Raw genomic sequence first — 24,884 nt, 5'->3', positions numbered from 1 at the left:
TCATTTGTGCCCTTCAGATCTGGGTCAACTAAATCATCATAACGTGGTAAGAGTACAAATTGTTTGGAGCTTGTCACGAATCCCTGTCACGATAATAAGAAAGTCTACATGGCAAAGTATTGAGCTGTGTATTTTCATTTTAAACATGCCTGTTACTGTCTGTATCACCCCAATACACCTGTGCACCATTGTAAGTGACAACGAATAGTTTGCAATTACCATTTGAGCCAGATCTGATGATGTCAGCCTCAGCCAACAGCTTGGTTTGTGTGTGGAGCTCATTACTGTGCCAGGGGCTTAATTATTCCCTGGGTGTTTGCCTGCAGACCCTCAGCCCCTGTAGGGCGGGCCTCATGCCAGCCATGCTAGATCTTGTTTGTGTGATGGTAAGGATTGACCCTCAGCCACAGCACTGGCCCACATCCTGTTCTAAACATCTCAGACATCATGCGGACACAGCACATACTGTATATATACAACTTGCTTCATGAGACTGCCAACGGCAGACAGCCTGATGAATTCATTAATCTGCAGATGCCATGCTGTGTACTTCACTTTATACAGCTGTTCTTTTGTAAGAGTCTTGTTTTATTGTTTTTTTATGACTGACGCTGAATCAATTAGCTGATTAGCTGATTAACTGATTAACTAGCTCTCCTGCCCTTCCCCTATGTGGCTTTGCCACTTGTCAAGCCGCCATTGCAAATAAGAACTTGTTGTTAATGACTTGCCTGAAAAAATAAAGGTGAAATAAAAATAAAATTACTGGATCAACAGAAAATTAATTACCAACTGTTTTGATAATCATTTAAGCTTTTAAGTAATTTGTTAAGAAACATACCAACCATTCTCAAATGTGAGGATTTGATGCTGTGCTCTGTTTTACAATAGTGCTAGACTGTTGGTCAGACAATGCAAGGAATTGAAAGATGTCACCTTGTGCTCTGGGGCATTTTTCACAATTTTCTTCACATAAGACACATAAGACATCCAAAACATGATGGGTAGATGAATAGATAATACAAATAATCATTAGTTGCAGCCCTAATCATGGCTCTGGTAAAAATACATTTATACTCTTACATGTTTACACTGAAGCAGCATATGTGTGTTAATGTGCACAGTGTTACTGCCTGTACCTTTCCCTCTGCATTAAGTCCTTTGAGAATGTGATTTGCTGACCTTTGACCTCCCAGGGGTGAGCTGGAGGTGGTTCTCACTAGCATGTTGGCCATGATGTTGGAGGGGATAGATGCTGATAGATAAATAATAAAGTTTTGCATGAAAATGCCGCCCCACCTACTGGCCAGTTGACATTTTATTGAAGCAGAAGGAGGTGTATGTAAAACACCACACTAACAACATTGAAAAAACAAATGAGTGGAGAGTAGGACGCAGTGTGTGTGGTATTACTCATTGATGTGTCTGTGGCTGCATCTGTGTGTGGCGGCCCACAGGGATGGTGTGGGGTGATCCCCTGTTAAAATTGGCTGAATGTAAATCCTGTGACATTTATTCGCCTTGCTATGACTGAGCCATTAAGCAGCTGGTAATTACTTTGTGTGTGTTCCTTATATCCCTCTCTCTATCTCTAACCCCGCTTTTCTTCTTCCTCTCTGCACCAGGTTCAACATGCCTCACGATGACAACCCAAAGTGTCGGGAGGCAGGCATGAAGCACCAGTATCATGTCATGGCTCCCACCCTCAACTATGACACCAATCCCTGGTCGTGGTCCAAGTGCAGCCGCAAGTACATCACAGAGTTTCTAGAGTAGGTGCCAGCTCTCCTCTCCAGTTTGAAACAGATTTTTTTTTTTTAAATAAATGACTGATTACGGGCTCTTCTCATGGAAGAAAGTGATGCTTCTCCATTGATTTTCCAAACTCATAATATCACATCCACATCTTTAGTCCTCCATTAACTTGTACTTGTTCTGGCTAAACAAACAAACGTCTCTCGCAGTGCTCTGTAGACAGGTCAGCGCAATGTAAACTGTGTGGACTTGTTATTGCCTGGTGTTGAAAGAGTATTTCCTGTTTGAATCCGGGGGTCTTCCACAGCTGACCTGAGCGATGGATCTTCTGCAGCCCCTCAGCTGTCTCCCCACTCAGACTGAGCCCTGCTCTCAAGATTCTGGGCAAACAGTAATCTAGTCACTGACCTGCTTTCCACACCAAAACCTGTAACACGGGGCAACGGCTCATTCAGCAATTCCTAACCCGCACCGTGGTCACTGATCCTGGTGAAAGGCTTCCCTTTAAGATGGGAAATGTCAGTTATAATTATATCTTCCCTGGACATGACCCTTTAATCTTTGCCTCCTTCCCTCTGTTAATTGTCGAGGCCTTCACAAAGGATGGCCTTGTTGACCAGATGCATCTCGAGAGCGCATTGTTAGGCGATGCCTCGTATGGAGTTTTAAGGTTGTGCTTCACATAGTTTCCAGCCAGTGATGACCTCAACATCAAATGGTCGGAACATTTAGCTGAAGATGGGGAGAATCTCCATGAATATCTTTATTATTTGGTCTGGTCCATGTCAGCTGGGTTGGGTTTTTGTGTGTGATTTATTACTGCACAAAAACCAGGAGTATGATGTAAATGTGAAATGCATTTGTGATAAACTTGAAACATTTTTATGGGATACATAACAAACAAAGCAGGTATGAGGAGAGTATTTTAGTGTGGGAGCTGCAGCGGTGGGAAAGGCCCCTCAAGACTGTCGTCCAAGTGCTTTTGAAATCCGTCGCCAGCCAACAATGAGGAGCATTGATTCAAACTACCACTTCTACAGTACCGCTCCTGCTCAGTGGGCTGACCTGGTCAAGTACGTCAGTGTTTTGACTGCCCGTTCTCCCTAAAGAGCAAATTCAATCTGCACCACTCTTCTACCAGTTTAAAAAACGAAAGGCCGCGCCACCTCTCAAACATCCCTTTTCAAAAGGCTACCCCTCCTTCTCCCCCTTATCTCACTGTTGCTGTAATAATGTGCATTGAACTCCCGCACCTGAAAGCTGATGAAAAGCGCCTTGCTGTTGTGCAGTATTATTATGTGTCAGCCGCTTCATAAAGCAACCATTCATTCCCTCTATGGCACTGTGCCGTTTGATTTAAGCCTCAAAATCCAAATATAAAAGTAAAATGTAAATCTTTGACTGTTGCCACCCACTAATTGTTGTGTTCGCTGGGTGTTGAAACCACATAATCATTAGTAGTGGGCAAGCCCTATCATTTTCCATTACACACACAAAAATTAGCCTAACCACCCTAGCAGCAAAAACTCCCATGTGAAATCATTTTGAAAACACTTTTTCAATCTGTAAATGTCTTAATAAAATCAAGATGTATCTTTATTTTCGGTACGTTTCTCCAAATTCAACTAAACCTGTGTCATTATCTTGTTCTATATCTCCCTGTACAATAATTGGTACATGCTGTCAGAGACAAAACTCTGATATGACAGCATTACAGCAGTTTACTTGGTGCTGTTTGATCAAACACTGTACAGTGATGCTCTGTGTCATTTCCTCTACAAAAAACATCACTATGACATATGAGTAGACTCCTTGCACTGTTTGTGGAGGGAAACCCAGTATGGTGTACATGGAAACTATTATTGTTTAGTCTCTTATGACAAGGACAAAACAGCCAACTGTAAGTCATCTTATAAATAAATTCACTTTCAAGTTCCCCAATGGCTGCCAGGTGTGGAATCTCCTCTGGTGCCAGAGAGGAATTGCTTTGCTGTCTCGAATCTACACAGCCCATATAAAAAAAAAAAAAAAAAAAAAAAAAAAGTGGTTTCATAGTAATAGTTTCATTTAAAAATGACCACACGGGCCCCCTTCTCCCGCTGTCCGTCTGTCTTGTTCTTAATAATCATTCCATTAGGTTCCAGGACACTGATTAGACAGATGACCAACTGCTGAAAGATGCTGTAATATGGGACTATCTGTATGATTCCTTGACAGGCTACTCCATAGTTTTCATTCACAGTATCCTCCACTGCTGGTTAATTCTTCTCGTGCAATCGGCTGGAAATGAAAGGGGAAAGAAACAAAGTGACGGTAACTCAGGATAATCCTGTGTAATTATTGGCCTGTCACATCAGCTGGTGCTGTATGGAGCAGGTGTTTTAGCAACTCAATCCTGGATAAAATTTGTCAGAGCGGTGCAGACAGGTTGTGTAATTACACATCTATATACGTCTCATCTGCCAGTTTCCTTTCTCAAAAGTAAACAAAAAAAAAGCCTTTTGAGGCTTGGCTGGCTCTGCTAATATGTTTGACTTGTGCCTTTTCACAGCGGTAAAGGCTGATGATTTTATATGCAGGCTGTTGGTACATACATTCCGTCCAGCTGTGCTTTTGTTGTCTCTGTTACTGTGTCGTGGCTCAGGGTGTGGCTGATATACAGCACAATCTGTCATTATACTACATTGCTGGCGTAGCCTGGCACAGATTTATGTAACTTAATCAGGGAGCTTTATGATTCCAAATTCTCTTGTTTTCCTTCAGCACAGATAAATATACCTCAGATGAATATGTGGTCACCGTTCAGATCCTTTTCAGTGTGTATCAAAATCCTGTTTTATTCAGTCTGTGGCGCCTGACTCCAGTTTCATAGTGACAGCATTTACTAACAGGCCATTGGGGGGAAGTGGTATCAGTCTATCCGTTACTTTACAGACCACCCACGGGGAACACACATCTGAGGATGATCACAGACAATGACATAGAAATGTTTACTTTGCTCTTTTGAAAGAGATGACACGTGTTGATACTTTTTGGGGTCAGAAAATACATGATTATCCTGAAAATCTGAAAGTTTGCCTTGTGCAAGTGTGTGTACATGTGTGCTTTTCTTTTCATCTATGGTACACACATTCTTACTTGTTTTTAGCACCGGTTATGGGGAATGCCTCCTTGATGAGCCTGTAGGCAGGACGTACGAGTTGCCCACCCTCCTTCCTGGTCAAATCTACAATGCCAACAGGCAGTGTGAACTGATGTTTGGACCGGGTTCCCAAATTTGCCCTTACATGGTAAGTTGGCTTGCAATCGAGGTAAGCAGAACCACAAAACTGCAGGTGGAAGTAGATCTGAGATGGTTGTCGTCTACTTAGACGTACAAGCAACATATATGAAACAGTTAATTGCATTTAGTTTTGTAACTTTTTATTGTAATATACAGTGGAATACATTTTTTCAGTAAATTCCCAATTGCGGAATGTACTGTATATCATGCATTTTACCAACATGCAAAGAGGTATTGTTGAATGCACAGCCACTTATTAAAACCCGATGCTGGGCCATTTGAAATGCCTGGTAAGCAATAAAGCACAAAGAACTGACATATTGTATGAAAAAACCAACAACCATATTTCGATCTGCAATGACACACTCTTCCTCCCAAAAGAAAGAAGGCAGTATGGAAGGAAATAGCAGTTAAATTCTGCCGTCAGCTCAATAAAGTCAAAAGTTGTCAAAAACATTTCTAGTAATTTATTATTTGAGCATGTGTTATAGACATGCACTTGTCCTCTTCAGCCAAAATGATTAATTGGTAGTGCTCAATTTTCTTCCACAGAAACAGTGCAAGAGGTTGTGGTGTACCAGTGCAGAGGGGGACCATAAAGGATGTCGCACACAGCACATGCCACTGGCTGATGGAACTGACTGTGGACATGGAATGGTAAGTCGGTCCACATGTGGATCTGTGTTGCAGATCATTTGAGTTTGATTCCCTGTACTAAAACTTTTTAATTGACTCACAGATGTTTTATTAAATAGAATGACACTTGTTGTGCTACAGTACATGTTCAAGGCCTGTCAGTTTGGGGATGTAGGTGTAAAGCCAGTTCTGCGGAGGCTCCACGCTGTCATGATTTCAGAGAATGTGTAGGACCCAAATGCAGAGAGCAGGCAAGAGTAGTGTTGCTTGAGGATTTAATTTAAAAAAATCAAAGATATACAAAAGTCCATACAAACAAAAGGAGTCCACAAGGTAGCAGGCAAAAATCCCTCCAGAATGTGGAGAAAACAAAAGACAAGAATACCAAAACTGGAAACACAAAGACAACGGGGTAGACTCCACAAATGACCATGTAACAGAATACAATGACCTGACAACAGACAAGGGAAACACAGAGACTAAATACACAGGGTAATGAGTTAACCAGGGACAGGTGACACAAGGTAAAGGAACAGGTGAAACACATCAGGGCTGGGCAGAACAATCAAAAAAGGCGGGAAAACACAAGGCAGGAACTAAAACAAGACCAGACAAGACAGAAAAACCAGACGACCAAAATAAAACAGGAAACAGAAACATACAACCATGACACGCGCAGAGCTTTCGCCGTAGCATACGTAAATGGCCTGATGTTTATACTTGTGCGCTGGTGTGTGCGTCGAGCCGGCATGTGTGTGTGTGTGGGGAGTGGGTGATAGAGCGAGGGATCAGTGAGAGAGTGACGGCGATTAGCTCCGGAGCGAGTACCTAGAGTCATTGTAGGAGAAACAAAGTGTCTCCCCTGTGTTTTCTGACCAAGGTGGGACATCTGTAGCAGGAAAAGTTAACCCTCTCCTTGATTTCATGTTGTTTATGGAGAATGAGAACCAGAAAATGAGTCAGGGGAAATGCAACGCTACCAAGCCACGGCCGAGCGACGTGCGTCGACAACAAAAACGTCTCCGCTTCTTTAAGTGAAATGAAATGCATCTGTATCTCACTAGAAACTTGAAATACTCTTTTATGGGGTAATTTTCTATTGAATGGACACACTAAATTATCCTAATGAAGTAAAGGCCACCTATCTAGTTTTTAAAGTAGAGTATACACAACTTAATGAATTGTTTGTAGCTACCATGAAACCAGATTGACAGCCCAAATATGGATTGGATTTAAATATTTGTTTCGGGTCACCGTATTGCAACACTGAATGCATTTCCTCTGTTCCCTAATCAGCATTGTTGTTGAAGCTGGCCTCACTGTATTTTAGACAACTGACACAAGCCAAACCTCCCATGCAGTGCTGCTCTGAATCCTTGATGCTTTTCCCTTTTAGTTCACTTCCTCTGCCAAGAAAAAGGAATTATTTATCATGCATTAGTCTCCTGCCTTCATTGTGGTTGCAGAAACCCATGTAAATGTGGTCAGGTGATGGCCCTAGTTAGAAACTTGAAGCTTTACCCTCAGTGTTGTTACGGGGCCCCAACCCCCATTAGCCTTCATGTTCTCCTCGCTCTGGGATGCTATGCTAATTAGGGCTGAGACGGCGGGTCAGTCACTGAGGATACATGGAACGAAGGGCTTCAGGGGGAGGGGGCAGAAAGAGAAAGAGAGAAAGAGGAGGGAAAGGTAAAGACGTGGGCCTTTTGAAAGAGGATGCCACCCGCCGTTCACAGTTGAGTCACCATGTTATGAACCCATGACCCTAAAACCTCTTTAAAAGGCGGGTGAGTGGGTCAGTGGTCAGGTCGTAACAGAGCCAAGGCTGAGGCCAGCCAGCACTCTCACAAAATACCTCACATCAGTGATTCTGCAGTGCAGGAGGCAGGAGGCGGGAGGAGAGAGGAGGAGGCACAGGAGGATAAGGATGTGGTGGGCTGGTTTAGCATTCGGAACATGCATGATGATGAGAGAGAGAGAGAGAGAGAGAGAGAGAGAGAGAGAGAGAGAGAGAGAGAGAGAGAGATAGTTCTCTTCTCTTCTCTCCTTAACCTTCTCCCCTCCAGGAGTCTTTTGCAGTGTTGGCCCATGTAAGTCTTATATTCCTTATATCCTTTCATCTAGCTCCATCTCCCTTCTCACCATGTTAGGTCCTGGATCAGCCCTGTCTAGTAAAGAGAGGTTAAAAAGGGATGGCTAACATCTTAATCCAACTACAACAACCAGACTAAACCGTAATGGTCCTGGGATCGCAGCCCCCATACTGCTCTCAGCCCGTATGTGGGAGAAACGGTTGAGGAGACATGGTGTTGGTTTAATCACACCAAGTGGTTTGCTTTAATAAGCTACAAACCATTAAACCAATTTGAGCTGCCTAAGCTACATTCTAGTAGATGTATGGGTCTTTATTGAAACCCTGTAAACATTGACTTGGTAATATGCAGGTCCAAAGAGGTGCAAGTTAAAACCAGGTTAATTTGTTTGAGAAGTGTAGGTTACATATAGCCATTTGTAATGGGGACCTACTTTACACTAAAATGTAGTCATGTACAGGCTGTAACAACACTGTTATGTGCTAATCACATTTAGCTGCATTTTATCCCAGCCATCTAAAGTATGTTGATCGCTAAATTACATTGAAAAGTTAAGGGATCGCCAAAGTGATTTTTTTCATCCTCTGGGGAACACGATTGTATCAAATGTTATAGTAATCCATCCAATAATTGTTAAAACATTTCACAAAAAATCCCAAAATGTTAACCTCATATTGGCATTAGAGGAAATATCAGGGGATCACCAAAGCCATTAGGATTCATCCTTTGGGGACTACAAATGGCTGTACACATTTTCCTGTCAGTATATCTAATAGTTAGTTATAATTTTAGTCTGAACCAAAGAGGTGGACCAACCGAGAGACCATCATGACTATGCCTAGAGCTCTAAAAAAAACACAAAAATCATATGAGATCTTTTAGTGGTAGTTATTTTCTATATGAACACATACACAGTTTTCCTTCATTTCTTTGTGTGTCTGAGTGGAGGCACCACCTTTGTCAGTAGTGCTGACGGCCCTGTTTCATCCACATGCAGGGGGCTGTTTGAAGTAGTGTGAGTTGAAAGAGATTGGGACCCACTCACCTGCCCATACAAAAGCTCTTTAATGTGGTAGTTTGGTATGGTGTGTTTGTGTGTGTTTGTGTGTGTGTGTGTGTGTGTGTGTGTGTGTGTGTGTGTGTGTGTGTGTGTGTGTGTGTGTGTGTGTGTGTGTGTGTGTGTGTGTGTGTGTGTGTGTGTGTGTGTGTGTGTGTGAGTATGTGTGTGTCTCAAAAGTCTGATAATCTGTCAACCCGGATGATTTTTCCTGATCTGTTTTACGTCAGTAATACATTGTTCTTTCCTTGTATCTCTTGGTGCCTGTCTTGCATTTGTCCACCATGTCTATCTCTTTACCTACACATCCTTAATGCACTGCAACTATCACACCTTCTCACCTCTTCTGCTGACTCCTTTCAATTCTTTCTTTAAAGACGTCATGAGGGCAAGTGTGTGTGTGTGTGTGTGTGTGTGTGTGTGTGTGTGTGTGTGTGTGTGTATTACAGCAATGGCCTCTATGGGGGAAACTAGCAGCAGGTATTGTCTTAGCAACCACAGCTCCCCTTTAAAGATCTCTTTCGAAGCCTATTATTAGACCAAAGCCCGCCATGTCATTTTAAGCAGTTACACAGGAAACGTCATCTCTCGTAAAAAGTAAATCTTCTGAACTGTCACCTCTTGTCACTGCGTTGTATAGGGAGAGTTTTTGTTCTATTGAGTTACAAAACAAAGTTGTGACCTCATCAGGTAATTGAGGTCAGTGCCCCAAAAAGTGGGAGAGAGGCACGTCTAAATGAAAAAAAAAAAAAAGTTTGTTTGTATACATCTTAGCTGAAATAGGGCAACGGGCACTGCAGGTTCATGGTTCAAGACTCTCTCTCTGACTCTCTCCCTTCCTCTCTCCCCTCGCTCCCTCTCTGTTGCTCAATGGGCCCTCTCACAGGGCGCCGGAGTGAGTAATGCGGTCACATGACCTCTTGACGGCGCGTCTGTCATCTGGCTCAGTGGGCTGTGCACTAACGAGGGCATCCCATCACTTGTTGTCTATAAATAGCGCCACCACCCACCCTCCCCTCCATCCTCTCTTCTCCTGCTCTTTCTCCTTTACTCCCCCCCCCCTTTTTCGGTCCCTCTCAATCTTCAAAAGGATCCTGCCTGTGCATCTGTGTGTGTGTGTTTGTGTGTGTGTGTGTGTGTGTGTGTGTGTGTGTGTGTGTGTTTTGATTGTGTGTGCATACATGCATGTATTACTTGTGTGTGTTGCATTTAAATTCTTGCAGAATTATCTACGTTTAATGTAAGTGTAAGCACATACACGCATGCAGGTGTGTGTGCGTGTGTGTGTGTGTTTGTGTGTGTGTGTGTGTGTGTGTGTGTGTGTAGATTAGGGGCCAGCCAGCATGGTCAATAAGCGTCTGTCAAGCCAAAGCTGGATACAGCTTAGCCCTGTATCCACATCCCCACCAATTGAAGATCTCTGCGCTGCTTCTCACCACGTTGTTGCTCAGTGGGTGGCGAAGCGAAACAAGTGGGGATGGAGCTTGAATAAAATGGGGTGTTTTTATGTCAAAGTTCTTATTGTTCTCACTTTTTTTATGTGGTGTTGACTGAAAGGTCCCTTGCCATTTTTTGGGAATTTGTTGCAAAATGACAAAATATTCAAGTGTTTTTTGGTGTCATTAATTTTTTTTTACATGTAAAACCCAAAAGAACTTCCCAGATTCTCTTAATAGAGGCATAATTGAGTGCATAAACGGGAAGTTGTTTTTGATTTCCTGAGCATTCCTCAGAAAAGAATGACGACCTGCTCTGGTTTCAGCCAATTAGAGATAGTGAGGGCTTGAAAAGTGAAGCCCGGGCAGAATAAAGTCTGTTGGCGGAGGCAGTGAGTGTTGGCTGGAGCTCCCTGGCAGCCTGACAGACTTGTCGTACGATGTGGAGACGGGCTGTGTGTTTGTGTTTGTGTGTGTGTGTGTGCCTGTACTAGAGTTTAGGATTGTGAGACTGGTATCAGTGTCACTCTCTGCTAATCTCTGGATATTTGCAGGATGTTGCCACTTTGATTTGCCATCATCACAGACATATCTGTGGATTTGGGCTAACAAAAGGTTTGTTGTTTTAGCATTCATGTAGTTTTATTGACACAGGAATTAATGTGTCCAGTAGCCAGTGAGTGGAGCTTTCAATGTTGACTGTGTTGAAGGAGGAAGGTGTATTTGGATGATAAGTACGGGGTCAAAATGTAGCAAAAATGTACACAGTTATTAAAATCTAATTATTGTGTCGAGTGTGATACATTTAATTGAAACACATGGCAGAAGGTGTAAATAATGTCCGGTACCGGTCTGCGGACCGGTGGTTGGGGAACACTGGTTTAAATGACATACAATACAATTTGAAATACAACACAGACAGCAGTAAAACATGTATACTGAGAGGAACACACAGGTACATGGGTGAGTAAGAGAGGGAAAAACCATACAAATATTGAGTTGGAAAATTATGACGTGGAGAAGCAACTACAGATGTCGGTGAACAAGGATAATATGGCAGTTTTGAATGATGAACTGGAAATTAGTTTGTCCAGTTGCAGAGCATTGCAGTCGCGAGCGGCGGCAGATTGAAAAGATGCGAGACCAGAGGCAGAGCTGTTTTTGGGAATACTTAATTGAATATGAAGTGAGGACTGGGTGATGTATGTGACAGACTTTGGCTGCAGCAAGTGACATAATGTAAAAAGGTGATCGGCCAAAAAGGGTCTTGTAAATGAAAGTGTGAGCCAGTTGACTGAATAAAGGGTGCAGTGATGTGTCTAAAAGAGGCTAAACAATCTGTAGAGCAGCAGAGTTGAATTTTCTGAGGGTTTATCAATACAAGGGACACGTTTCACATTATATGTATACATATAATTTCATCTATTGTAAATACAAAACAATATTGATCTATTTGATTAAGAAGATGACAAGAGGTATGTGTGTCTTAGTAATACTCACAGAGATGAAGATAAGTGAGAAACACCATCAGTAAAAGTGTCTCTGAAGTGTACATGAATGGAACAGCTGACAGGACCAAACTACTCATTCACTCTAATGACAACCCTTACACTTCTTGGAAAAATGTGGGGGAGGGAGGGGGTGTGAGTGAAAAAGAGGATAGGAAACAAAGTAATGAGATATAGTTAGAAGAGAGATTGGTTGGGGTCACTGTTGCATCATGTTGTCTCTCATGCTCACCTTCCCCTCCCACTTGTCATCTCTCTTCCTCCTGTCTTCACACCCTTTCAACGCAAAGGAAAGAGGAATTATGGAACTAACAGGGAAAAACATGCATGCCTTGGCTGAAAAATTAGTCTGTGAAAATCCAGTCCATAATAACAGCTGTCATTTGACTTATTTCCAGTCCCCTGCCTGTTCAGTGAGAGCTCTGCAGAGAATCCCTTACAGCTTCATGGCTCTCTATTGCCTCTCACCTCCAGGCCAAGTTATTAGACATGTAATAGTGGTAAAGGCCAGTGGTTCATGTTGCGCCAGAGGTGACCATAGTGACCAAAGCCATAGTGTACTCCAAATCCGGAGCCATGAGAAAGACACTGCAACATGAAAGGTGAAGCCTTTTGGAAATAGGCGTGTTAAAATGAGAGAGCGGAGGGCTTTTTAAATCAGTCCTCTGCCTTCTCATTCCTACAGTGATGTATGGCTTGGGTTCAGAAATGAGGTGCTCTCTGCAACAGTTCCTTGGCAATTACAGGGCACTAACTTCCAAACCAGCCAGCTGAGGAGCTCAGAGCAGATGCTGCTGTCCTTAGATACTATTCCCACTGTTGGGGTGAGCTTGCTGGTGACTGTACGGCTGAGTTGGTTCAACTTTATTTAGTTTGTCAGTGTGTGATATGTGATAAAAGTGGCAAAGATATTGCGTGTGTTTTCCTGTTTTCCTTATATGTGTATCGGTATACAGTATGTGGAAAAGGTCTTGGCATGAGTTGGTGAGTCAGCATGTGTCTTTGTGGAATTCCTAATTTGAAACACATGCTAGTCACAGCTGCACAGGTTTCTCTCACAAGACCTTCAAATGTATCACCACATTCCCAATTGAGGGCACATTTTGACAATCTTTCCTTAATGCTCGTTTGAGCTTTGCCTTTCACCTCAACGTTTTCCAACAGTGTGTTTGTGCACTTTGGAAAGAGAGGCTAATTGGAATTGAGCGTGGCCTCCAGATGCCTCCAGACTCTGAGCAATCACTCTTAAACTTAACACACATGCGCGCACACACACACACACACACACACACACACACACACACACACACACACACACACACACACACACACACACACACACACACACACACACACACACACACATACATACATCATAGCACACAGATGTTTTTTTCCTTCCACTCCCCCCTTTCCTTCTTTCTTCTTTTCATCCACATCACCTTTTCAAGCCAAACAAAACGGTTGTAAACACAGGGTGCCAGCGGGGGGAGTGGAATGCCTCAGAGGCTTACACAAGCTTTGGTCCTCTCTGACCGACAGTCCACCTTGTGTTTGACAGTTCTGCGGGTCCTGCTGCCTGGTTGCACTGTGGTGGTCTCTGTGTGGCCCTTGCAATTTCCCAAAAGAGGATAAGGTGGATGAATGGCTGTGGAGAGGAGGTATATTAGGGATGCCCAGGCCCTGGTTGACGGTCCCTAAGCTGAGGTGGGGGGAAGGGGTTGTAAGAGTTATAAGGGGACGGAAACTCTTTGTTGTGTCAAAGGAAAACTTAAAAAAAAGTCTTAAAATGTGTTTCTTTGACAATTCCATTAACTCTGATTGTTTAGCCCTTTTGTCTTGAGGAAGTTGCTCAACCAATAAGGACTAACACCTGTTTGCCTTTTCGTGGTGTGGAAGCCATTTCCACTCATGTGGATGTTTTATCACATTCATTTTAGTGACATTTATTTGAATTGTTCTCCAAATCCATTGTTTGTGCCCTCAGTTTGCATTTACAGTGGAGCCAGACGGGAAGAAACTCAAACCCGGTCTGCATTATGGAAATGTTTGTGGCTTGTTTAGTCCTTACCCTGCAGCTGTTAACACCTGTCTGTCATTGTGCACAGCCTTTACACTCCATCATTAGACCTGCAAGTGTGTTAAACACACATGCAAACTAAGCCAGTATGGTAGAGGCAGTGGTGCCAAATTCTCTGTATGTTTACATACAGAGATGTGTATGACTTTTGCAGGTGTTCACCTAAAGTAATGGCTGCAAATTGTGAGTGTTAAAGCAGAAACTGGTTGGATTATCCATTGTCCAGGAGATGACTTTGATGGATATAGGTTTAAAACTGTGTATCTGAAGAGATAGACAGCTGAACAGAAGAAGGGATTTCCTGATGTCAAGCCAGTAATGAACTTTGTTCATTCTGTTATCACAACTCTAGAGTTTCCTTATCACGGTGCCACTGCTCCCCGTGCCTGTGTGCCTGGACGGCGGGCGACGTACCCAGACAGACGCCGTCTTGTCCTGCATTCTTTCAGTGAACCGGACCCTCCGATATCTTAGTCTTCGAGAAGGGGATTTGGTTACACACAAAGGGAAATGGGCCTGCTGTGCTTTTCTTATGAAAGCAGTGTTAGCACTTCTTGGCAAAGCTTGGTTAGTGGGTACACACTGTTTGATACCAGACACATTATTTTCTATGTCAAAGTTGGTCTAATATATATAAGACAGTATTTGTGATTTTGTATTATATATGTAGTATATGATTTAGAAAAAAATAGTCAGGATTTTCTCAATTGTCTGTGGCATAGCCAATGGTTTTCATTTTTATATGTTTCTTATAAAATACTTGTGTTGAATGTTGACCATTTCTATCAATGAGTTGCATCCGGCTTATAGTATACCCTTTATGGGAAACAGAGAGCACGTGGAAAACAGTGTGACTTTATCCAAATACAAGAGGCTGTGAAACAGTAATGTGTTACATACATTAACCACCTGTGTGTCATAAACTTACTATATACTTACTATATACATATTGTGTTGATGAAATAAAGTTTTCTCATCATCACTTGTTTAATGAGAACCATCATTATATGGTGATAAGAACAGAGCAGCAACCAGACTGCTGGCTTAACTCCCTTCTAAAAGAACAAATACATTATAGATTTGGTTGACATCAAGGAAGTATTGTGGCACATACTGTACATTTCAGTTTCTGGTTTCTCTCATTGACACTTCCTGTGTACTATTTCTATTTGTGTCTGTATCAATGCCGCTCCCTCCCTCTCCCTTTTCTCTTTGGACAGCTGGAGGAGTTGGAAGCCTTCCTTGAGGGTAAACAAAAGCTGAATTAGGATTTCTTTTAAAATATAGCTTGAGATCTAAACAGAGGGTTAAGAAGGCAAAGCTGTGCCTGCACTAATTCTGCAGTCTGTGTTTGTCTGCAGGAGTTGCAGTCATGGTTTTTGTGTGTCTTTTCACATGCAGTACTGCAGACACGGGATGTGTGTAAACAAGGAGTTGGACCTGCAGTCAGTCCATGGGGAGTGGGGTCCCTGGGGGCCCTACAGTGTTTGCTCCAGGTCCTGTGGTGGAGGAACTCGGAGCACTGCCAGAGATTGCAACAAGCCTGAGTAAGAAAGAATCAGACAGTTATGACAATCAAAGCCATTACAATATGGGTCAGACTGTGAACCAGTAGGAGAAGCAGTAAAAAAAGAGCAGTCATGCCTGAATAAGAGTTGTAAACAAGCTAAAGTGAGAAACAAACCTGCATGTCGGATTCGGTTAGCCTCAGCCTGATGTTAAGCAACAGTCACAGAGAGATTGTTTCCTTAGTGTGAATTTAAATGTAAACAATGTGGGTTTGAAGTCATAGAGCACCAGTCACACAAGAGCAAAGATGATCCATTAATTGAAATGAAGTCCTGTGCTCCTGTGACCCGTCTTCTCTTACTCTAGGCCCAGAAATGGCGGGAAGTTCTGTGTGGGTCGCAGGATGAAGTTCCGCTCTTGCAACACTGAGCCATGTCCACGAGGACGGAAAGATTTCCGCGAAGAGCAGTGCTCTCAGTTTGACGGCAAGCACTTCAACATCAACGGTCTACCTCCCACCGTCCGCTGGGTCCCCAAGTACAGTGGCAGTGAGTACACCAATGTAATCCTAAAGTATGTAATTTGAATGTCTTGTGGTAACATGGGCTGCAACATCAAAGATGTATACTATATTTACACCAAACTAACTATACAATGTACTTTGAAGCCAGTGATGAAGTAAGTTTGGTGCATTTAACATAAATGCTGCACACCACACTCTGTGTAGGAGGGATGTGGATGCCAAGACATGTGAAGTTGACATGTCTGTGTAGCTACTGCATTTGAATCTAATGTACTTTTAATATATGAGGGGAGAAGATAGATATGGGTGGATGTGTAAGGTAGAGTACACATCTGTGTTTGTGTCCTTCCTTTGTCATACTTTGAAAAGTTCGCTGCCTGGGGTATAGTTGACACTAAACCACAGCAACATTAAAGCAACACGCAGCCCTTCCATGTGAACCTCCTGGCAACTTTTCCTCTTACAGCCGATCTCGTTCTTTCCCGAGATGGCTTGCCCAGCTACATGAGATTACCATCTGGCAAAGACCACCATGTCTAAGTTACTGCAAGTGATTCATTCATTTAATTGATGCTATACAAGCAAACAAGCCAAGCCCTGGAGCCAGTGCACTGTCAGATACCAAATGATTCTTCCAAACAACGGATACAAAATTGGCAACTCTAGCAAGAGTTCTCTGAACATTGCAAAAAAATCAAACTAGGTATAAGATTCAAAATATGGTTTTATTTCATCAGCACATGCAAGTCATCTCTTGGACTTTCATCTTGTTATTGTTCAGGATTTTATTTTATTAATCTCATTAACTTAATGAGCTATAGTCCAATTTTTTTCCAGAGTTTGTTTTCTTTTTCCATACAGTACTAATGAAAGATCGCTGTAAGCTCTTCTGCCGGGTTGCTGGGACTACAGCATACTATCAGCTCAAGGACCGCGTCATTGACGGCACGCCGTGTGGGCCAGATACTTACGACATCTGTGTTCAAGGCCTCTGCAGGGTATGATGAACTTATGCATACACGTACCAACATATGTGCGCGCACACACACACACACACACACACACACACACACACACACACACACACACACACACACACAAACACACAAGCTTTAACATTGTAATCTTAGCCTTAACTTATTCTCATACTATCATGATATGCAGTGTCATATATCTGTGCACAAAAACTAACTTAACATTGTCAGCCCACTCATACTTTTACATGATTCACATTTTGTAATTACTGGAAAGGATGAAGCTTGACTTTTCAGTGAAGTGTTTATAGGTCACAATCCAAAACACCTGCATTTTCCAAGTTCATGGTGTCCAGATAAAACACTGCATACTATTAAGTGCATAATTCAACAGACATTCAAACTAATCATTTTAAGTACAGTATGTCATATTACATCAAATCATAAATGTTTATCTTCTTTTCATATGTGCCTCTTTAGCAAGCAGGCTGCGACCACGTTCTCAACTCAAAGGCCAGGAATGACAAGTGTGGAGTGTGTGGCGGGGACAACTCGTCGTGTAGAACCCTAGCAGGGACCTTCAACGATGCTCAGTATGGTAAGTCACGCTGCTCGGGTTACATGTACGGTACACAAATAGCTGACTGCTCACAAAAAAGGTGTTGCTATTAAACATACTGTATGTCAGCAGCTTCTGCAGAGAAACTGTGATATATCTGATACGCAGTAAACATAGAAAAGCTAAGAAAGACTTCAGCTCCATGTGTCTGCAATGTTGACATGCTGTATGCACATATTAGGTGCTGATGTCATGTCTGGTTATGTTTAAACATATTAAGCTTGATTATCAGCAACGGTACGTGCTTCAGCCAAATTTGGAAAAACTGCACAACACCAATCTTCTCTAAAGCTTTAGAAACTGATTAACACAGCATTCTCACTCTGTCAGGTCTTTCGATAGCAAGCATAAACCTGACATCACCCCTTTTGAACTGTCTTGCTTAATGCAGTGCTTCAATGTGGGCCAACTGCTGATTGCATCCAACCCTTTTAAGGTCTGGGCAGCAAAACAGCAGAAACATCAGCATAAAAGCCCTGGGTGTGCCCTCGGCATTAGTTTGGCGCTGAGCTTCAGCATCTCTATCCATCTGCTTTCTTTCTGCACTCTGTTGGCTGTTTGGGGCACAGGGTTTGAGGATTGTTTTGAACCAAACCAGGCACTGAGCTCAGCCCTGGAAATTTGGCTTGACCTTTAGAAAGAGAACACAAGTGGGAGTGCAGCCCAGGCAGGATATCCCTCTGCTCCTGGGTCTAGGCCCGTCTTTCTGTCTTTCACCCTTTTGTCCTTTTCTGCTTGACTATTTCTTAGTCTCTGCTTTTGTCTTTTTTGTTCACTTTCTCTTTGTCAATCTCTGTCTTTATCTCGTTCATTCTTTCCCGTCTTCACCAGGCTAGACAAACTAAATTTGCAGGTAAATCCAGAGATGTTTTTTTTTTGTCTTTTGGGAAAAGTCCAAGTCAAGTCACATCTTCATAAACACATTACAGTTCAAGATTCTGACCATTGAAATGACATAGACATTTTTTGACATTTTGAAATTACTTTTTAACATTTTCCTATATGTATTAGAGTGCGGATCGGGCCGCATTTTTCTGTCCGAACCCGACCCGAGCCCTACAGGCATTAAGATATTTATGTCTGAGCCCGACACAGTTAAAATAAAAAAAAAATGTCTCATACTAATGACACATGTACGTTTGTTTGTGTGGAAAGCCCGCTTTTATTAAGCAACTGTAGGAAGGCATTTGGAAATGTCAACAGATGAGCGCATCAGCGCACACAGGGCAACAAGCGCACGTTAACACACTACATAAGCTGTTTTAAATTTAAAATGTTCAGTCCCTTATCGCGCTGATGTGACCGAGCCCGACCCGAACCCGAACATCATTTCTAAATATCTGTCCGAACCCGGCCCGGCCCGTCGGGTACTGTCGGGTCCCGGGTTTCTTCACTTGAAGTTGAAGCAATGTGTGCAGAAATGGAAAACAAACTTTGAGGTTAATGTCTCCTGTTTCAGAATGGAAAAATAATCCAATCACAGTAGCTACAAAACAAGCAGATGTTTGTCATCAACTCAGTCAGTTTCGTCTGACAACTTGCATCAGGGTGAGCTTGTCACTCCTTCTAATTTTCCTCTGCAGGCTATTAATACATCATCTTCTTTCTTGCTAGTGGCAGAGGAAAGCATGTTTGAGGTACACCCCAGCGTTCCCGAAGTTCAGTATGGTTGTGTTTTTTTTTTCCTCCGGGTCGGTGTGTTTACTGTTCATCTCTGGGTCACTCTGTGGTGGCAGAGGATTTAGTGTGTGGTCAGTTGCTAAGCTGGCGGAGCTCAGAGGCCTCTGATGGCTTGTGGATAGCATGTGTTTCATCAGAGGGGGGCCATGTTGGCGGTTTCTGTAGTTCATATGCCCCCTTTTTTATGAGCTTATCATGTCCCCAGTGTTTAGGGAGGGAATTTGACATGACACACAAAACAGTAACAGTACATTGTATATAGGTTGTTTTGTGTTGTAGTGAAAAGGGTTTATTGTGAAGGAATATACAGTAGCTTCCTGTACAGTGTGGCCTCAAATGGAGAAAAAAAAAGATCAGTCATGGTTGACATGGCTTGTGATGATGTAACTGTGCGTGTGTGTGTGTGTGTGTGTGTGTGTGTGTGTGTGTGTGTGTGTGTGTGTGTGTGTGTGTGTGTGTGTGTGTGTGTGTGTGAAAGATCATCATGGCTGATGAGAGAAAAATATGTAAACCAAGTGCTGCCCCCGAGTGGCTCAAGGTGTCAGGCTAACCATCACACCAACCCACACCTTTCCTCTTATTCCATTTAGTTTCTATTTTATTTTGAAGGCAGCAGTAAGTAGTTGGAAGGCCAGATGGCGTCTGACACGAGTGTTTGTTCAAATTCTCAAGCTGAACTCTCATAACTTAAGAACTGAGTGAATATTAACAGTCTCTAACTGTACGTAACAGCCATTACTACACCCGTGGTAATCTAGTTGAACCTCCAGTGATTTACTGGACTTACCAAGAAGTACAAAGTTTTGGTTGCACCAAACAGTTGCTCATCATAAGATGTTTTATGGATGACACTTTCTCCTCTTCAATAATAATCCTCACAATGTTGCAATTTTCACAATATAATTCAATATGTTCTTACTCAACTGATGAAATAGCTGTTAAAAGCAACTGTGTCTTTGAGTTGGGTCTCATCTGCTATTTCCTTTTTTTTAACTACAAACTAAAACGTTATTTTGCTTTTTTCAGTACCTTACTTGTATTTGGAACAGACACATATTTTCCTGCAAAATCTTTATTTTTTATTTATAAAATAACCTATACTTGTCAAATATTGAATGCTGTCTGAACATAACTAACATAAAACTAGAATTGGCAAAATGATGATTTAAATCCAAAACTGGATGATCAAATTAAAGAAGAGTACAAATCTAATCAAGCATTCAATGTCAGCTAACAGTTTCCGATACTTGCTGCTATGAATACTTTTTGTTTGCATTTTTGTTGTCGCCTCTTGGCTTTCACATTCTCTCTCTCCCTCACGCTCACTTGTTTTGTATGTAAGTTTATCATGGGACAACAGGCCCGGTGTAGTAATTACAGGCCAAAGGTAGGTCCAGGGAATAATTACATATCATTTCATGGTCGGGCCTTTGAGACTAAAACAAGGCCTCCTGCAGGTTATTTGAGAGGACCAGACCTTTTTTTTTGTATTTTTCCAAGTGTGACATTTAATTCCCCAGTGGTTGGAACCGAACTTCCCTGACTGGGGTTTGGTGTAGCATAGTGAAGCTATTATGAAAATCAAGGTGGGACCACTCACTGCTGTTATTGTAGGCACTTTGTTACCTTTTGAGAATTCTTAAAAGTTGTGTAACTTTTTGTGTTGCTCTGTCTGTCCCTCAATCTTTTCTTCTTCCTCAGGTTACAACACAGTGGTGAGGATTCCAGCTGGAGCCACCAACATTGATATCAAACAGGTCAGCTACTCTGGAAAGCCAGAGGACGACAACTACCTCGGTGAGTGTGCTCTGTGTGTGTGTGTGTGTGTGTGTGTGTGTGTGTGTGTGTCAGTGCAACAGTGTGGTTTAAGTCAACACTGTATCAAATTTCAGGTTTTCTTGGGACAATCAATCCAAAATGGAAGCAGTCCAACTTAATAAGATGTAAACATTACACACCTTTCAGTTCTCATCTCATAGGTCAGTGCCATTATCCCCTAACATGACCATAAACCACCCAGACTTGTGGACCCAGAGCTGTAGAGGCTGGCTTTTAATGAAGGAGGGTAGGAGACATGGGCCAAACTGTTGTCAAACTGTCCTGTGGAAAGGAAACTGTCATTTGTACATTTGAGTGTATATGGAGGAAACATGGAGTGGCGTTGGTCCATCTGGTCATCGCAAAGAGGGTTTGTTGGGAAAGCAAATGGAGTGTCAGCCCCTGAGAAAGATAAATGAGGCAGCAATAGGTGCTAATTAGAGGCATGTGGAACCCAGGCAGCATGAAAGTGGATATAGGGGTATAGGGTTAGATGGACCCACCAGGCTTAGAGTGTGAGTGTGAGTGTGAGTGTGAGTGTGTGTGTGTGTGTGTGTGTGTGTGTGTGTGTGTGTGTGTGTGTGTGTGTGTGTGTGTGTGTTTCTGTCTGTCTGTGTGTGTGCTTGCACGTGAGGAGAGAGGCAGACAGAGAGAGAGAAACAGAAAAGGAGTTGTGCCTAGGTTGTGAGGCCAGGCGCCCATTTTCAGATGGTTCAAGTCAGGTTCAAGATGTTTTAAGTCAGATTGTCAGAAAACACATCTGGCAGCGGCTCACTGCCATGCTGCTGTGAGAAGCTTGACTCCCGCTGTTGCTGAGTGCCACAACCACACATTGAGTGAGTGGTGTCTATATTAGACATGTCTTGTATTTGCAACGCCCTGTCAATTTTGTCACTCCAGCTGGTACAGTATGTAGAAATCTTTTTGAGAAGATCAATGCACTAGTGACAAAAAACGGAGACTGTGCCTTTGAAGTCATGGCTCCTTAACTTAAAAGCTCTCTCCCGTACATTTTACGTACCTGCTTATAATGAAGATTTATCTGAGATTTGAAGCTGTTCTGGAAGCTCATGGTGGCTTTTAAGACACTTCATGTTGGTTTTCTACTTTTATTTTCAACCCATCTGTATTAAAATGTACAGGTATTTAGAACAGCTTGTGTACCAGACAACAAACTTAAAGGTCCCATGGCATGAACATTTCTCTTTATGAGGACTCTTCTACATAAAAGTGACATGACACTGTCATGAACACATGACACTGTCATGACACATGAACCCTAACCTAGGGTGACCAGACGTCCCCAATTTCCGGGGACAGTCCCCGGTTTCGGTGACCTGTCCCCGGCTGGAGCTGTCCCCAGAAATATCCCTGGTTTTCACTGTGACTGACAGACCCGAAATTGGAATGAAAGAAAGAAAACATTGACCAAACGTATAGTCCTGCACCCTACACAGGCAGGCTCAAGACAGCCAGAGCAAGCATTTCTCAGAGCTCAGAAATGTTTTAGAATGCCCATATTTTACGATGCTAAAATTGCTGTTTATTTACATGGAGTCTGGTGGGTCGAGTGAACACAATTTCGCTGACTTTTTATGTTTAAAAAAGGATCTTACTCTTTAACAGAAAGGTCGACCTCCTTAGAAATCCTTTCCATAATGTTGTCAGACACTTAGAATATTAGTCTGAGCCTGTCAGCGGCAAAACGAGCACTTTTATGAACGTAAATACAAGCTGGGCAATTGTCCTATTAACTTACATTGTAGCTTGTTTCACCGTTGCCGACTGCAGCGATCTCGTTTAATACTAGACCAACGTCAAAGGAAAATATTTCCTCAATAGTTTTAATTTTATCCGATACTCAATGAGCTGTTTCAGAAACAAGCCCAGCCTGAAGCAATAAAGCAAAAGCTGTCAGATAAATGTAGTGCAGTAAACATGACAACATTTCCCTCTGAGGTGTAGTGGAGTACAAGTATGAAGTAGCAGCAGGGGCGATTCTAGGATCAGACCTTTAGGGGGGCTCAGCCCCTAATGAGACCGTGACACGGATACAGTGCATGCTAAAGTGTTAACCCCCTTGCTGTGACAAATGGTTTGCAAGAAAATTAACATTGAACCTACATGAAATGTTATCATATTTGCATTCTGCATACATCTCTGCACACCATTACTCTCTGTGAAATATCTCACAAACTCTTCACTCAACACATGCATCGGTACAACTTGCGGCTCCTGAGTAATCCGGTTTTGAAATTGCAACAACATTTCTACATGGTCTCCAACTTTATAATGTATTCTCATGTAAACTATTTATGTCAGCACAGATATTTTTTGTAAATTGCTTAGCCAGTGTATCCTACCATAATAGTTATTATATTGTCAGATTCCAGACAATCCCACTTACTTATATATATCCCACTTACAAATATGAATATGTATTTCTACTGGTATGCTTCCTAGTGACATTAATGCAAAAATATGAAGAAAGTAGTTCAGGCTACAGCACAAATATTTCCATCCATAGATAAGAATAATCAAGTCTAACCTGTGAATTTCTTTTCAATGTGCACCAGATTAATGCATTTAAACATTAAAATAGACAACATTTTCTTACAGGGGAGCATGTCCATGGACTAGGGGGGCTTGTGCCCCATTGCAGCTCTAGGTCTAGTGACGCCCCTGGGCCAGTGTCCCCGTTTTAAGTTTATAAAGATAAAAACATTACCTGTTTTGGAGGTATTTATGCTTCTGAGATGAAAAGGTCCCCGGATTTTGTCTCAGAAATCTGGTCACTTTACCCTAACCCTAACTCTAACCCTAACCATAACCTGTCATGACAAAAACTGAATGACACTTACTAAAAGAAGCGTTATGTCATAAACGTTTATAACTTGTTTATAATGTTTATGACACATTCATGACAGTGGCATGTCACTCTTATGTAGATACCTTCAAGTAAAGTGTAACCTATATGTTTAAGTTCACTTTGTGTGTGGCTGGGTCTGCACATTTTCTAAGGCTTTTTTAAAATGTATTTACATTTCTCCAAAATGTCAATGATGACATCCAGAATCTGTAGATCATTGTTGAAACCCCACACTCATCTATAATGAGCTGGCATCCACCAATGTGTAGTCCTAAATGTAAACAAATTTGCGTCGAGAGACTTAATCACTTACATTATTTCGGCATGCACTCTCAGATTGTAATAAACTGCATGTTTTCTGGAACCAAAGTGTTGAGGGGGTGGTCGGGGTTTATTTTGGGTTTATGTACTAGTTTGCCAAGTGTAAGTGCTTATCTATGTGTTCCTGTGTGTTATTTGTGTGTGTATGTTTATGTACTTGTTTATATTTTCAGTCAGTGGAGGTCCTTTGTTTGCATTACAATGTCAGTCATTAAGAGGAGTCACGCAGTCTAACTCCAAATAACTGCAATTTAGTGCCACCAGTGTTTCAACATACCTCCCCTACAACAATGGCTTTGCAGAACAATTAGGTTGGCAACTCAAAGACTGTTTACTTAACATTTAGGTTGAAATAAGAAATGCCACATCTCATAAACATTCCCAAAACCTCAATTGTGCAAGAGTCAAACTCATTTTAGGAAACCAAACATTCCTTCACTTACGCTGAATTCTTTTACAATTTGGAGTTCTGTGTTGTTTATGGTTTGTGTCCGTTTCTTATTCCAGCATTATCTGACAGCCAGTCCAACTCCCTTCTGAATGGGAACTTTGTGGTGGCCATGTTCAAAAGGGAAATCACCTTCAAGGGAACTGTTATTGACTACAGCGGCTCAGACACAAAAGTGGAGCGCATCAACTGCACTGACCGCATTGAGGAGGAGCTCATTCTGCAGGTATTAGGAGGAGGCTTTCTCCTCTTTGTTTTAAATTACTGTTTCCTTT

At 42.2% G+C, this 24,884-nt stretch overlaps 1 protein-coding gene across 1 annotated transcript in view; it reads left to right on the top strand.

Annotated features, from left to right (window-relative positions):
• Positions 1–24,884, top strand: part of LOC144522365 (A disintegrin and metalloproteinase with thrombospondin motifs 20) — an 84,567-nt gene that overhangs the window by 21,719 nt on the left and 37,964 nt on the right. The window contains exons 9-17 of the mRNA XM_078257384.1: positions 1,626–1,772; positions 4,904–5,045; positions 5,591–5,695; positions 15,250–15,395; positions 15,724–15,905; positions 16,742–16,878; positions 17,335–17,452; positions 20,855–20,950; positions 24,669–24,835. Coding sequence (XP_078113510.1) covers positions 1,626–1,772; positions 4,904–5,045; positions 5,591–5,695; positions 15,250–15,395; positions 15,724–15,905; positions 16,742–16,878; positions 17,335–17,452; positions 20,855–20,950; positions 24,669–24,835 — 1,240 coding nt within the window. The remainder of the gene's footprint in view (positions 1–1,625; positions 1,773–4,903; positions 5,046–5,590; positions 5,696–15,249; positions 15,396–15,723; positions 15,906–16,741; positions 16,879–17,334; positions 17,453–20,854; positions 20,951–24,668; positions 24,836–24,884) is intronic.

The sequence above is a fragment of the Sander vitreus genome, chromosome 8, assembly GCF_031162955.1.
Source record: "Sander vitreus isolate 19-12246 chromosome 8, sanVit1, whole genome shotgun sequence".
NCBI lineage: Eukaryota > Metazoa > Chordata > Actinopteri > Perciformes > Percidae > Sander > Sander vitreus.
This window is presented reverse-complemented; position numbering and strand designations above follow the sequence as displayed.